The sequence below is a fragment of the Alexandromys fortis genome, unplaced genomic scaffold (genome assembly GCF_014885135.2).
Source record: "Alexandromys fortis isolate MF-2015 unplaced genomic scaffold, M_Fortis_MF-2015_v1.1 scaffold_106, whole genome shotgun sequence".
Lineage (NCBI taxonomy): Eukaryota > Metazoa > Chordata > Mammalia > Rodentia > Cricetidae > Alexandromys > Alexandromys fortis.
The window spans coordinates 361,767-375,702 of record NW_026067980.1 but is presented as its reverse complement, the minus strand read 5'-3'; the positions used below and the strand labels follow the sequence as shown (position 1 = coordinate 375,702).

General features: G+C 43.1%; 1 protein-coding gene across 1 annotated transcript in view; it reads right to left on the bottom strand.

The window, feature by feature from the left end:
• Positions 1-1,561: 1,561 nt before the first annotated feature.
• Atf6 (activating transcription factor 6) overlaps positions 1,562-13,936 on the bottom strand; it is a 174,991-nt gene continuing 162,616 nt past the window's right edge. The window contains exon 17 of the mRNA XM_050158193.1: positions 1,562-7,111. Within this exon, the coding sequence (XP_050014150.1) occupies positions 6,903-7,111 (209 nt within the window). The 3' untranslated portion in view covers positions 1,562-6,902. The remainder of the gene's footprint in view (positions 7,112-13,936) is intronic.

The following is a 13,936-nucleotide window of genomic DNA, read 5'->3' as shown; positions in this document are numbered from 1 at the left end:
AAGAGAGCACAGGTTTCCAGAGTCTTGTAAGCAGTCAATTTTATAAAATGACCCGTTTATTACTATACTATGTTGCACTTACAGTAGGACAGATCCTTTGGTGCTGGACCAATGTATTGCTTGATTGGTAATCTCTCACCATCTCATGGTCCAACACCCTCACCAGGAGATAATTCTGCAAGGAGAACTCTTCACGCAGGGAAACGTGATCAGAAGAGCAGGCAGCGGATGCATGTCATGTCCCACTGTGAAACTCATACAGATGGAGACCACAAAGGCCAATGTCCAGGGGAGGCAGAGCAACAGCTGCTCTCCACGCAGACAGCACTGACTGGGTGTCTTCTAAGGGAGTGAGTCACCCACAGCAACCTCAGCACCACTGGACCCTTGCCTTTGAGTGATGTTCCCCTGTCTGAGCATGTATCGCTTGGTTTCTTTCTCTCAGCTTTGTCACCTGTTGTCATCCTTTATGGATGGCCTCTAAGGGCGACTGGCAATGTAGAAGGCTATGACTTTATAATCCTTAGGCTTAATGTCAAACTTGCAGCTTCACTAAATGTACTAGTCGTGAGATCCTGAGCCAGTTAATCCCTTCTGTTTCTTTGTCTGTGATGTGTGTGGATAATGATGTCTATGACTAAGCTGATATCTTTTAAAAATTCTTTGGCGTTTATTTTTCTATAAGTATATATATATTTTCTCTGCATGTATGTGTATGTATATGCCTTGGATTCCCTGGAACTGAAATTGGAAATAGTTGTGATTTGCCATGTGGATTCTGGGAAAAGAACCCCAGCCTTCTGGAAGAAGAGACAGTGCTCTTAACCACTGAGCCATCTTTCCAGGCTGACTGACCGTTTTAAAGCTTATCTATAATGCCTATCACAATGTCTGGCTGAAGGTTACATCTTCAATAGGCAACAGCTATCACCACTAACTGAACTAAGGAAGGATTCTCTTCTAGTGTTTGTACTGATCATATCACATGGACGCGATGCAATGAACCGTGGTAGATTTTGTGGTAAGCAAAACACCAGATCTGAGCCTCTATCTGAAAAGGAATAGTCAGAGAAATTGCAGGGTCACAACAGAAGAGTCCTCTGTTCAAGATACCATGTACTGTGCAACCAAGTGACCTTTGCAACTGTCTTTCAAGATTCTAAAACTGGCTTGATCTACATCCCACATAGAGTCTGAAGTCAATGACTGCGCTAAACTGCTGTCAGTCCACAGAGACTAGCTTCATTCGCGGCGGCACTGACATCCCAAGCTGGGGAAGGGCTTTTGGTAGAGACTGGATCTGTAGTTAGGTAACCCTGATGATGCGGATGTTAAGGTACAGATTTTAGATGATTCTACTCCTTGATGTGATTGTAGTTCAAATGTCTGGACACAACAATAAAGGAAAAGTTTCTTGGCCCATCCTGGGAAAACAGTAGAAAGAAGCTTGGTGTTTCATTTCAACACACACAAAACACAAACCCTCTTTAGCTTTCCCTTCCCATTACTAACTACTAACATTGAAATTCCTTTGTTTTGTCTTTCTACAGACAGACAGACCAAGTTTTAAAACTCTTTATTTGGATCTTAGAGAAAGAACAGGTATTGCATTATAAAGACTTATTGGAGAGTACGAAATAGTCTGCTGCCATTGTTTATTGTAAACGGACATAATTATTAAAGAAGAGAACAATATATCTTCCCCCATTCCTTAGACACATGGTGAGACAGGCTCTCACGTAGCCCAGGCTGACCTAAACTCCTGATCTTCCCACCTCCACCTCCCAAGGGCTAGGACTCTAAGCATACTCCACCATGCCTGGTACCAGCGAAGGAAGTCATAGCTTCAGGCGTTCTAAGCAAGCACTCTTTCATCTGAGCTACCTATCCACCTCCCAACATCCCTAAATGACCATCGATACAGTTCTACTGGCTTTAGCTGAGCCTTATTACCATGAGGAGGGGGGAAAATCTAGAATCTCAAAGACTAGTAGTGTTTCGTAGCTTTCGACATCTCCTGAATCCTGGCAACTACTCAGAAACCAGAGTGATAATTACTACAGGTCAATCGATACACACTTGCCATGAAGTCAATCTACTAGTTCAGTCTGGGATGAGCATACTGGGGAAAATGCCATGCTTCCTGGTTTACTTAACTACAGTCAGTTAACTGAGGACAGAAAACACATCAGTGTGGTATTTGTTGACCTTGACAAGTAACTTATTTATTCTTTAGTTCTTAAACCCAATATAAGTTAAGTCTTTTCATGCACTAAATCTGCAATGCTTAAGGTTAGTGGAACACAGGGTCATTCTGTGACACTGGCTAGCCAGGACATAACTCAGTAAATGTCCTAACCACACAGGCTTCTCATTCCTTTTTTCATAGATCTATGCGTACCTGACAGATATTGCTGGAGGTTCTAGTAATATCCAAAATAAACTATGTTTTAAGCTTAGTTATTAAAAATATAAGCTAATAGAATACTAATAGAATTTTCTTAGGCAGGAGAAAATGGTATTTCTTCTATGTGCATAGTTCCTTTTGGACTCTGGTGATATCACATAGGTAGTCCAGAAATTATTTAAAAATCACCCGTGATTCCTGTAGCGGGGGCTGGGGAGGAACATCTCCTCCAAGTGCTAGGAGGGTGGAAATAACAATGTCTTCATTCCATTATGTTTCTTCTGTGCTCTATGTTTTTTTCTGTTAAAATTATGACACAGTATATTCATATTAGCAGGAAAAAAATATTACTTACATAAGTTCAAATGGCCTACAACTGATGAAAAGAACATGTGGGTACAGAAAATGGGGTCTGTAGATGGCAGAAATGTCTATCAATTGTGGAGAGATGCGGCGTGCTTGGGGGTGGATTCCTGTGATGGAGCTACCGTATGAGTGTCTCACTTAAACACGCAGGTCTATCTGTGTACCTGCTGAAGGAAGCAGTTAGCCCCTCCGGCTGAGGTGGGAAGAATGCCTCCACAGGTGGGCACCTCCATGAGTTCAGACGAAAGGGGAGGGCTTGGGATCAGACCCTGGCTCTCTAGGCCAAAGGAGTTCAAGAGACTGCGCCTCAGAGCCCACTGAAGCAGAAGCTGGACTGGAAGCTTTCGGTGGGGAAGGAGGTCACACAGTCCCCCGGGTCGTCCGTGTAGGACATTTCTGTCACATTTCAGAGTACAATGACAAGACTGAAATACAGTCTTACATTTGTGAAACTGTGGGGGTTCTCCCTTGTTAAATGTTCTAGTCGTGGCAGCCATATCCAAGAGCGTACCGCTAAGGTGACTATTGGGGAATATTTGTCCAGGACAGAGATTCGGGCCAGCAAGACTGACAGGACAGTGTCTCTCTAAAGATGAGAGAAAAGTCAGTTTGAATCCCAGTTCCTTCTCTGCTTTTAAGTAACAGCTTTTTGGGAAATTTTAGGAAAGAATCGCATGATGCTGTCACTTCCAAGTACGTCCTTGTCTGCTTCTTTATTATTACCGTTTTTTATTTATGTGCATGTGTTTGTGTGAGTGAGTACCATGTGTGTGCAGATGCCTATGGAGGCCAGAAGAGGGCATTGGATCCTCTGGAGCTGGAATTACAGGCAGTTGTGAGCAGGAGCTGTGCCGTGAGTGTTGGGAATGGAACTTGGGTCCTCTGGAAAAGCAGCAAGGACTCTCAACAACTGAGCCATCACGCCAGTCCAGTGTCTACTTCTTGTTAACAAGAAAGGTGAAAAGAAGCCAACTTTGTGCTGCAACTTCATAAGAAAGAAATTAGAAGGCTGCCCTGAACCTATAACCATGGGACTCTGGCCAGTGGTCTAAGGCGAAGCTGCTGTACTCCACACGTGGCAAGAACAACATCTGTCCCCAAGCTCCTTTCTCGTCGTCTCTTAACTGAAAGCAGGCTTACGTTCCATTCTAAGGGAGCTGTTCTCTGAGCTAACCCCAGAGAGAAGCAGTTCTGACTCAGCAGTTAACAGGAGGAAACATCCACTTACTTCCACTGAATTTCAAAACTGGGGACTTGGAAACACATGAAGGACCCCCTGCCAGCCTCTGTCCTCACTTCCCAGCATCTCAGTACCAACAGTCCAGGGCACAGAACCATCTAGTAACAGGTGGATGACTTCCTGGGAATGGAATTAATTTAAGAAGCAGATTTACTTATTTTTATGTGTATCAGTGTTTTGCCTGTACATGTGTGTGTGTGCCATGTGTGTGACTGGTGCCTGCAGAAGTCAGGAAAAAGCATCGGATCCCCCTGGAACTGGAGTTACAGATGGCTGTGACCTGTGAACTGAACCTGGGTCTTCTGGAAGAGCAGTAAGTGCTGTTAACCGCTGAGCCAGCTCTCTAGCTCAAATTTATTTAATTTTTCATAATCTTGCAAAATCACATTTCAAAACTTAATAAGTTAAATATATATATATATATTATGTACACATATAGCTCCTATATTTCCAGGCTATAGCCCCCCAAAGGCAATCTCATCAAAATAAAAAATAAAACCTGAATGTCTGCTCAGTTGGTTCCAGTACAGCAGCTTTCCTTTCCAATGGGCCCGAGCTAGCATGCAAACATTAAGATAAAAACTGCTGCATGCACAGATGGTAGCTCTTTCAGCAAATTAAACAGCAGGATGTGTCTGCGCATCTGCCAAGTGCCTTTCCCTTGTTTCCTGAAACTACCCTGAGGAGGACCGCATTTCTCATCCCTCAGGATGGACTTAGAGATGGGAAGGACAAGACTGGAGGGCTAGTGAGGGCAGAGATGGCAAGGCTCCAAGGCTCCAGAGTACTTTTGGACAGCCCTTCCCAGCTCCTGTGCTGTATGTCTGCCTGCTCTTTGGCTGTTCTTCGTCCCAACCATCATCCCCAATGTCACTTGTCGGAGAGGCATCAGCTTTAGTAAGTGTGACACTACAGAGGCCTTTGGTCTGAGGAACTGGTAGAATGAAGACAACAGAGCAGAGATGCAAAAGGCAAGAGGCCCCCAGATGGCTTCTTCTTGTGTGCTACAGCGGGACGGAGAGGTACCACTGGAATCACGTCAGATATTATTGGTGTCTTCCAGCAGGTCAGTAGGGGGAATAATGATGCTGCCACTGCCTACAGCCATGACCACACCCTCTCTTTGGGTTCCTTCACAGGCTGGGAGGAACAAGGCCACAGGGTATCCTACCTCCCTCACAAATGGCTACCCCTGAAAGTATTCCATGTATTTGCTATCTATTCCTTGGTACCCATTAGAAGACCAGTTCCCAGGGAAAACATCTGCAGTTCACCAAGGAGCCCATCAGGATGAACTGTGGCACTGAATTCCAACAGTTTGCCCTGTAGAAGAAGGAGGCAGCTGTACTCCTGGAACCCCAGATTCCCAGGTAAAACAGCAAGAGTGGCCCTGCCCCAAGATCATCTCACTAGCTTGGAGGACAGCAACAATGTCCAGAAAATGGTTGTTGGTGAGGGGCTAGGCACCATGGGGTCACAGGCAGAAAACAAGCAGATTGCATACAACCTTTGAGGGTTGTGTGGACTGGAAAGGAAACACCTGACAAAGGCTTGCAAGCCAACCGTGAAAATTCTATCAAAAGCTCTGAAGGAGTTCTCACTTCAGAAGGACGGCAGTGCACAGGAAGAGTGGGAGTCCCGGCATCCATTTCTGTGGATTTACCAGGGTACAGTGTACAGCACAATATGAAAGCTGCTTGCTATGGTAAGGGAACAGGCAAAATACAATGACATGTATGTGAACATAACTTTTGATTTTCATTTTATTTTATTGTTTTGAGATGGTCTCTCTATTTAGCTTTGGCTGTCCTGGAACTCAATAAGTAGACCAGGCCAACCTTAAACTCAGAGGCTGCCCTGCCTCCTAAGTGGTGCTAACATTAAAGGCATATGCCCAACTATAGCTTTTTTTTTTTCTTCTTTCCTTCCTTCTTTGCAAATTTTGCCACAATATGTCACAGCCTCTCAGTGGGAATCCATGCTTGCTGTGTGCATAGTCAGTTTTTAAGGGAAAACTCTCTAGTCTTGCTTAAATCTGAAGTCACCTCCAAGGTCCGTTGCCGAGTTTGGTTTCACAGGAGTGTGTCCTAGGCTGAGGATTCACAATGAAAGGGAAGCATTTGCCCTGAGGTCCTTAGGATCTGTGCTGATGGCAGCACTCCAAGAGAAAAAGGGAGCTGTGGCTCTAAACTTACACTGCCCATCTCAGCTCCCAGTGTTTAAACACAAGTGTACACGGATCACCGCCTCTCCTGTACTCCACAACTGGCCTTCTCTCGCCTTCTTCCAGTGTGCGGCTCACTCTCAGACCCCACGACAGTTATTTGTTCAGGGCTGAACCACAAATCACAAGTAAAAATAAACTTTACCAACCGGGGACAATCCTTTTACCCAAAATTCCAAACTGTTTTGACTCTTTGTGGGATGTTTTTGGCTGTTTAGCTTTTTGAAATGTGTTTTTTCAAGTGTAATATTCAGAATGAATTTGAGTTGAAGGAGAGAGAAAGCCAATTGGTGGAAACCACATGAGCATGTGTTCTAAAGCTTTAAATGAAAATCGCTTTACTGTGCAAGGAAGTGCAGTGGACAAAAGAGGAGGTGGGTGGCATCTGAAGGAAGACTAAGAACAAACATATCCGGTAGGAAAAGCAGTGCGGAAAACTCAACAGAATACCAACACCAGGCGACACGGCTGCACTGCCGAGAGCACTGCTCTCTTGCTAGCATGGTCCACACAGTGGGCAGACGGTGAAAATCAGAGCAGCTTCTTGTTCTTGTTCTCTTTCCCTGAGTCGCAGCACAAGGCAGTTCTCCCCTTGCCATGGGGCAGAGAGCAGCACTCCTCACCGGCTCTTCATCCTCTGCTTTCTTCCCAGTGCAGCTGGGGTACTACTGTAACGACTCAGGAATGGTGCTGACCACATGGGTCGTCTCTGTGGCTGTGGGAGGGGGACCAAAGAAGGTGTTGGTTTGGTTCCTCTGATGATCTCGGAGGTAAGGAGGAACAGAGGAGCTTTTGATGTGGAGGATCCTGGTGTCCATCACCTGACAGTCAATCTGCATCATCACTTCATAGTCCTGCCCATTGATCACGTTATCTAGAGAGCAGACACAGGGATAGACAGTCAACAGGGTGCGAGCCATCACTACACTTTCAAGCATGGACAGGAGTTTATTAGTTCTTTCCTCAGGTCTAGTTCTCCAAGGGTCTTCTGTGGTTCAGTAAGAGTTGTGCCCTTACCTCCATCTGTAGAGACTGAGACACCAGATAGCTGAAGACATCGGTCCCAACAAGGAAGACACGGTAAGGCCTTCCTTAGACCCTTTATTTCACTGGAGTCCTTGTTTAAGGATCACTTACATTTTGTGCTTTCGTTGCTCACCTGTGGTTAACCTGCACCTCCCCTGGAAAGGCTTCTGGACTCCTCACTCCACGGAGTTTTCTCTACTACGTCCCAGCCCTCGATACCCATTGTTTGTTTCTCATTCTTACTTTATTGCTCCTCCTCCTCCCCTTGTCACTACTTACATTCTCATACCTTCAAGTCTAAAACACTAGAAACGAAATGTTCCCCAATAGGTACCCTAGTACTATTGCTGCTAAACCTTATTGGGGACACAAATGATGCATACAGTGAGCATGACCCAAACTCCCAAGAACACTGGGATGTCAGCAGATGGAGGTAATTAAAGCCTAAGAGTGGAGGTCATTTACTCAATAAAATCATAGCAGAGTATATCCAAGCCCAGAGAAGGAAATGGACATCCGAATACATGAGCATTTAGAGCCCCAAAGAGCTATGACCAGACAATCTTTCCATGACACATACAATCACAGTTAAGGTGTGTTAGTGTTTCTGTTGCTGTAATAAAATACCCCAACATGGGAAACTTAAGAAAGGAAGAGTTATTCTGCCTCACAGTTCAAGGTATGTCCACCATGGAGAGGAAGCCAGGATGGCAGAAGCCTGAGGCAGCTGGTGACATTGCATCCACAGGAAAGCGTCAGACAGAGATGAATGCACGCTGCACACTGCTGCACAGCTTCTGATCTCCATTTTCACAGTCCAGAATCCCATCCAGGGAACACCCCACCCCACAGAGGGAATATGTCATCACACCTCTATTGAAGCAATAAAGAAACTTCCCATAGCCACAGCCAAAGGCCCATCTCTCGGGTTATTCTAGATTCTGTCAAACTGACAACACTGTTACAGGTGTCAAAAATGCAAAGCTAAGAAACAATATTAAAAGATGCAAGGGAAAATGCTGATTCACACACAAATGAGACATATCAGAATAACGTCAGATTTCATGTTGGCAACCCTAAAAGCCAAGAAAGCATGGAATGATACTTTAAGCCCTAATCATAAAGAACTCAAGAACATGATACCCAATAAGTTATTTCTTGACATTTCCAGATAACCACAGACTAAGGCAATCAATGACAACCTAGCCAGCATTGCAGAAACACTTAAAGGAATACTGTGCACTAAGAAAGGAGAAAGAGTCTTATCCATGAGACAAAGGAGAGCTGAGGAGTCCATTATGCACAACACAGGAAATTTCTAATACTAATGGGAGGAAGAAAATAACTACCAATAACTCAACCAACCAGAACAACCAAGGCTGGTGATTGGTGCCAAAACCACCACCAAAGCAACCAATGGAAATAGCAAGCCCCTCTCTTTAATAACCTTAAAAGCAATGACCTCAACTAACCATTGAAATAATACAGATTGATTGGATTAAAAATAAACGTCATTATTACTTGTCTCCAAGAAACATACTTGGGGTCCTGCCACACGGACGAGCAAGTATGTGTTGGAGAATGGGAGAGAAAGAGAAGTTGAGTGTTTGTGTGCTATGAAGAAAGGTGAACCTGAGATGTGACGGTGGTGAGGAACGGCCTGAAGTGAGAGGCCTATGTTGTCACCCAAGGCGCCAGCGGTGGCATGGGCGCAGAGGAGCTGATGGGCTGACCAACTCGGCTACCACCCAGGCCTATATCCAGGGCTTTAAGTTGATTTACCCCAACATCTACCCCGTTGGTCCAGTGGAACCATAGCTTCAGGATCTCCACAACTTAGGACAATAGCAGGATATCTGAGAGAAGTCTCAGTGAGGGTTGGGTACTGATGGTGTAGCAGAAACCTGAGGCCTTGAACCAGACCAATAACTCATTGCAATGAACATCTTCAAGTAAAGCTATCTGGGCAAAAGATCTACTGTGTGACAGCTTCCAATGGTGCTATGAGAGATGAGTGTGTGATAAGGGGATGGAAAAGATGGAGGAGTGGAGTGGCACATGCCCAGCAGAAATGGAGATGCAACAGCTGTGACGGGTGTGAGAGAAGGCTGTGGTTGGCAGGGGTGCAGGGTGTCACCCAGAGGGATTAGTGAGATGTTTTTGTTGTTGTGTTGCTTTTTTAACTTTTTTATTTTGTTTTGGCAGAGGGAGGTTACAAGGGTGGAGGTGGATACAGAAGAACTGGGAAGTGAGTAGGATTAGGGTGTATGATGTGAAATTCACAAAGAATCAATGAAAAATTATGTTATTAAAAAAGAGATGGAGAGAGAAAGAGAAACACAAGTCACTGGCAAAATTATCTACAAACTAAAAGTCAAAGGATGGAATCAACCTTCCCAGCAAATATCAACAGGCTGGCAGAGCTGGTAAAGTAGACTTCAAACAAAGCCTAATCAGAAGAATAAGCCAGGACCTATGAGCAAAGGGAACACATGAAGATCATACATCAGGACAAAGATGATCTCATTTCAGAGATACAAAGTTGGATCAACATGTGCAAATCAATAAATGTAACACAACATGCAAATAGACTTAAAAGACAGGAATGAATTAACCATCTCAGTACATACAGAAAAGGTACCTAACAAAAGTTCTATTGCCTTCATGATAAAAATCTTGAAGAAAGTAGAAGCAGAAGGAATATTCCATACAAAGACAATATATAACAAACCTACAGTCAATGTTATGTTAAACAGGGAAAAAGCATTTTTTCTGAAATCTGGAAAGATATATGAGTGTCTTCTTTCTTCTCTCATTCAATAGAATGCTCAAAGTCTTAGCTAGAGCAACAAGGAAAGAAATAAAAGGGTTATAAACAGCAAAGTGACTCAACTGACCCTATTTCAGGTGACACCATTCTCTACATAAAAAAAAAAAAAACTATGGGTTTCACTTCTCAAGGTACAGTGAAGATGACAAGACCCTTAGATCTGTGTTTTCAGCAATGGAGCAGGATGCAAAATCAACCTGCTAAAATCAGTAGTTTTCCTATATACCAATAACAATGAATTTACCAAGAAAGAAACTAGGAACAATTATTCCATTCAAAATAGCCTCAATTACAACAGTAAGAAAATCCCTAGGAGTATGTCTAACCAAGAAGGTAAAAGGACTCTATAATCAAAATTCTAAGACATTAAAGAAAGAAGCTAAATATACTAGAAAATATAAAGACTGTCCATGTTCATAGATTAGCAGAATATTATGAAAATGGCTATATTGCCAAATATAGTCTATGATATACTATGTGTATCTATATAGACCATATGCATAGTGTATCTATAAAGTTTTATTTAGAAAATGTATAGCTGATTGAACCTGTTTATGCATCTCCACCCTTTGTATTTCTGGTGGAAACCACTTGGGCTCTGCCTTGAAACCAGCTTGATAAGTCCTTTACTAAGTAGCTCCTGAAGGGTTGTACATTTCAAAAAAGAAAACTTTATTAAATCAAAGCAAAAACAAAAAGTTTCTGCACAGCAAAGGAAATTATCAGCATATTAACCCTCCCACCTAAAAACTTTGCCAGCTATACTTCAGACAGGGTTGGTATTTAGAATATATTAAAAAACTGTAAAAATTAAAACACCCATATTACCCTGGTGCAGGAGAATTGTCTGTATTCTGTCAATCATGTTATAAATAAAGGCTGATTGGCCAGGCAGGAAATATAGGCGGGAAAACCAGACAGGAAGTAGAAATGATGTAATGAGAACAGGAGAATTCTGGGAAGGAGGAAGTTGATTCCTTCCACTCCTGCCTAGACCACAGAAGCAGCAGGATGTGATCTGCCCCACTGAAAAAGGTACTGAGACACATGGCTAAAAAAGATCAGAAAAATAGATTAATCAAGATGTGAGAGTTAGCCAGTGAGAGGCTAGAGCTAATGGGCCAATCAGCTTATAATTTATGGAGATTTTCTTTGGGGCTAAACAGTTGTGGGGTATCGGGCAGAACAGAAACACAAACAAACATTACATTACCCCCCCCCCCAAAAAAAAAAACTTTGCCAGCTATAGTTGAGGCAGGGTTAGTATCTAGAACATATAAAAATAACTGTAAAAATTAAAACACCCCAAATTCCAATCAGTCAACAAACACTCTAATGAACAGGGCTTCTCAAAAGAGACACAGATGACCCCACAAAAATTTGTAAAAGTATTCAACATCCCTCGTTACCAATAAAATGCAAATTAAAGGTACTTAAAAATTCCATCTCATTCCAGTCAGATGGCTAAGATCAACAAAGCAGCAGAAATGCTAGTGAGGATGGAGGAAAGAAGAACCTGTCCCTGACTGGGGGAGTATAAGCTGCACATCCACTATAGGAATCAGTACAGAGCTTGTCACTAAGACAGAATCATAGGACCCAACTATATCTTTCTTGGGTATGCCTCAGAAAGGTTTCTGGGTTCTACCACAGAGATAGCTTACTGCTGAAGTATTCACAATAACTAAGCAGCCCATCAGCAGATACATGAGTAAAGAAAACATGGGACATATATACAATGGAACCTTACTTGGTCAGGAAGAAAAGTGACATCATGACATTTTCAGGAAAATGGATGAGACTACAAATTGTTATGTGAAATAAAATAAGTCAGATTCACAAAGAAATACTGCATGATTTATTTTGTATATGAACCTTAGATTTTAATTGCATGTATGTGTGTGTGTGTGTGTATGTATGCAGGGAATGGGTACATGTCATGAAACTAGAAGAGGAACCATGGGAGTGGAAAAAGGTCTTAGGACGAAGAGACGAGACAAAGAGTAACAGAATACAAGTGACTTGAGAGTTGGGGTGGGGAAGAGGAATGACAAAATCAAAGAATGTTTGCAATGCCATAATAAAACCCAATACTGCAACGCTCTTTTCTAAAACACTGAAAGTGCTATTTATGGTTTTAAACACAAGGGCTGGAATCACTGTGAAAGCTAACATCATATGGCACCAGTGTGCAGACACCGTGTCTTGTATGCTTTCCACACAGTGAATTACATTTTAGAGCAACTGGATCAGAAGGTTTAGAGTAGGGCAGAGCACAGGCAAGAATATTTAAACCCGTATTTTGCCCTTCAACAATGGAGAGAACTGTCAAAGGAACAAACCATATGGGTGGTAAAGAAACCTTCATCAGAAAGATTAGTCTCTTTACCCGTACAGTTCCTAAAGATTTGCTTATTCATGTATATGGGTGTTTTGCCTGTACGTACATCTGCACACCAGAAGAAGTCATCAGGGACTACAGTTATAGATGGTTATAAGCTGCCTTGTGGGTGCTGGAAATTGAACTCAGGACCTCTGGAAGAACAGCCTGTGCTCTTAACCATTGAGCCATTTCTCCAGCCCCACCAGTACAGCTTCTAACTGCATTTGATTCTCCTAACTGTGATTTTAACAGTGAAGACAGAAAAGAACTCATGGACATCTGGTAGTCATGCTCTTTCTCAGGGATCACTGGATCACCACTACAGCCATACCATAGTAGGACAATACACATTTCCAGAGTTGCAGATCCCATGCCCAAGTGCAATTCCAGTGTCAGACTGTGGCGCCCAGACGTGTGGCTAACTGAATCCACAAAAAGCCTGAGAAAGCTTGGGAAAGAATGGAGTGAAGCATGTTTTCCTGGTAGCAGCGATTTCTCAAGTCTGCTCCGCTTGCTAGAGGCAAGCCAGCACTCTCATCTAAGAGAGGCTTCCTGACTCAGCTTCAGCTGCAAAACCCTGCAGCTCATTAAGAGGTCCTGCCACGAAACACTTAAATGGTGTTGACGAAAAGCTGAACACATGTTTTTCGGTTTTCAGCCGTAGCAGGAAAAAAGCTGTGCTGTTTAAAAATGCCGGCTTTCTGGGCCGTCCTGCCAGGGCAAACTCTGACTGAGGCAGGAGGGCCAACTACCGAGAGAGGACTTGACTGTTGTCTGTTGTAGCTCGCTGGCTGGCAGGGACCTTGAAACGCCATAGAATTGTGGCTATAAACATGGCTACAGCCTGTATCTCCGCCATGAGGCTGGAAAGCTAAGGAATGGACTGGATCTAGCTGGCAAAGCCACGGCTTTAATCCTACTCATATTGCTCAGTAATTTAAAGGCTCGTGTGGTCAGAAAAAGAGAGATATACAGTAAAGAGATTCAAAGATAAAGAAAATGTTTAAATGATTTACAGTGTGTTAAAAATATATGCAAGCTAAAAGTTAAAAGTTTTAAAAAAAAAGTAAGAAAAAGAGAAGTTGTGTGTGGTAGTACACGCCTTTAATCCCAACACTTGGGAGGCAGAGGGAGATTGACCTCTGTGACTTCAAGGTGTGGTAGCACACGCCTTTAATCCCAGTGCCTAGAAGGCAGAGACAAACAGATCTCTGTGAGTTCAAGGTGTGGTAGCAAACACCTTTAATCCCAATGCCTGGGAGGCAGAGACAGGCGGATCTCTGAGAGTTCAAGGAGAGCCTGGTCTACAGAGTTATTCCAGGTCAAAGAGATACAGAGAATATAAAATAAAAGTAAAAATAAACGAAATAGAGGTTAAAATAAAGCGTACAAAGATGGAAAATACACAGAGAATCTTGATACTGTATACTATTATGCTCTCTTTGAATTGTTTGAATGCT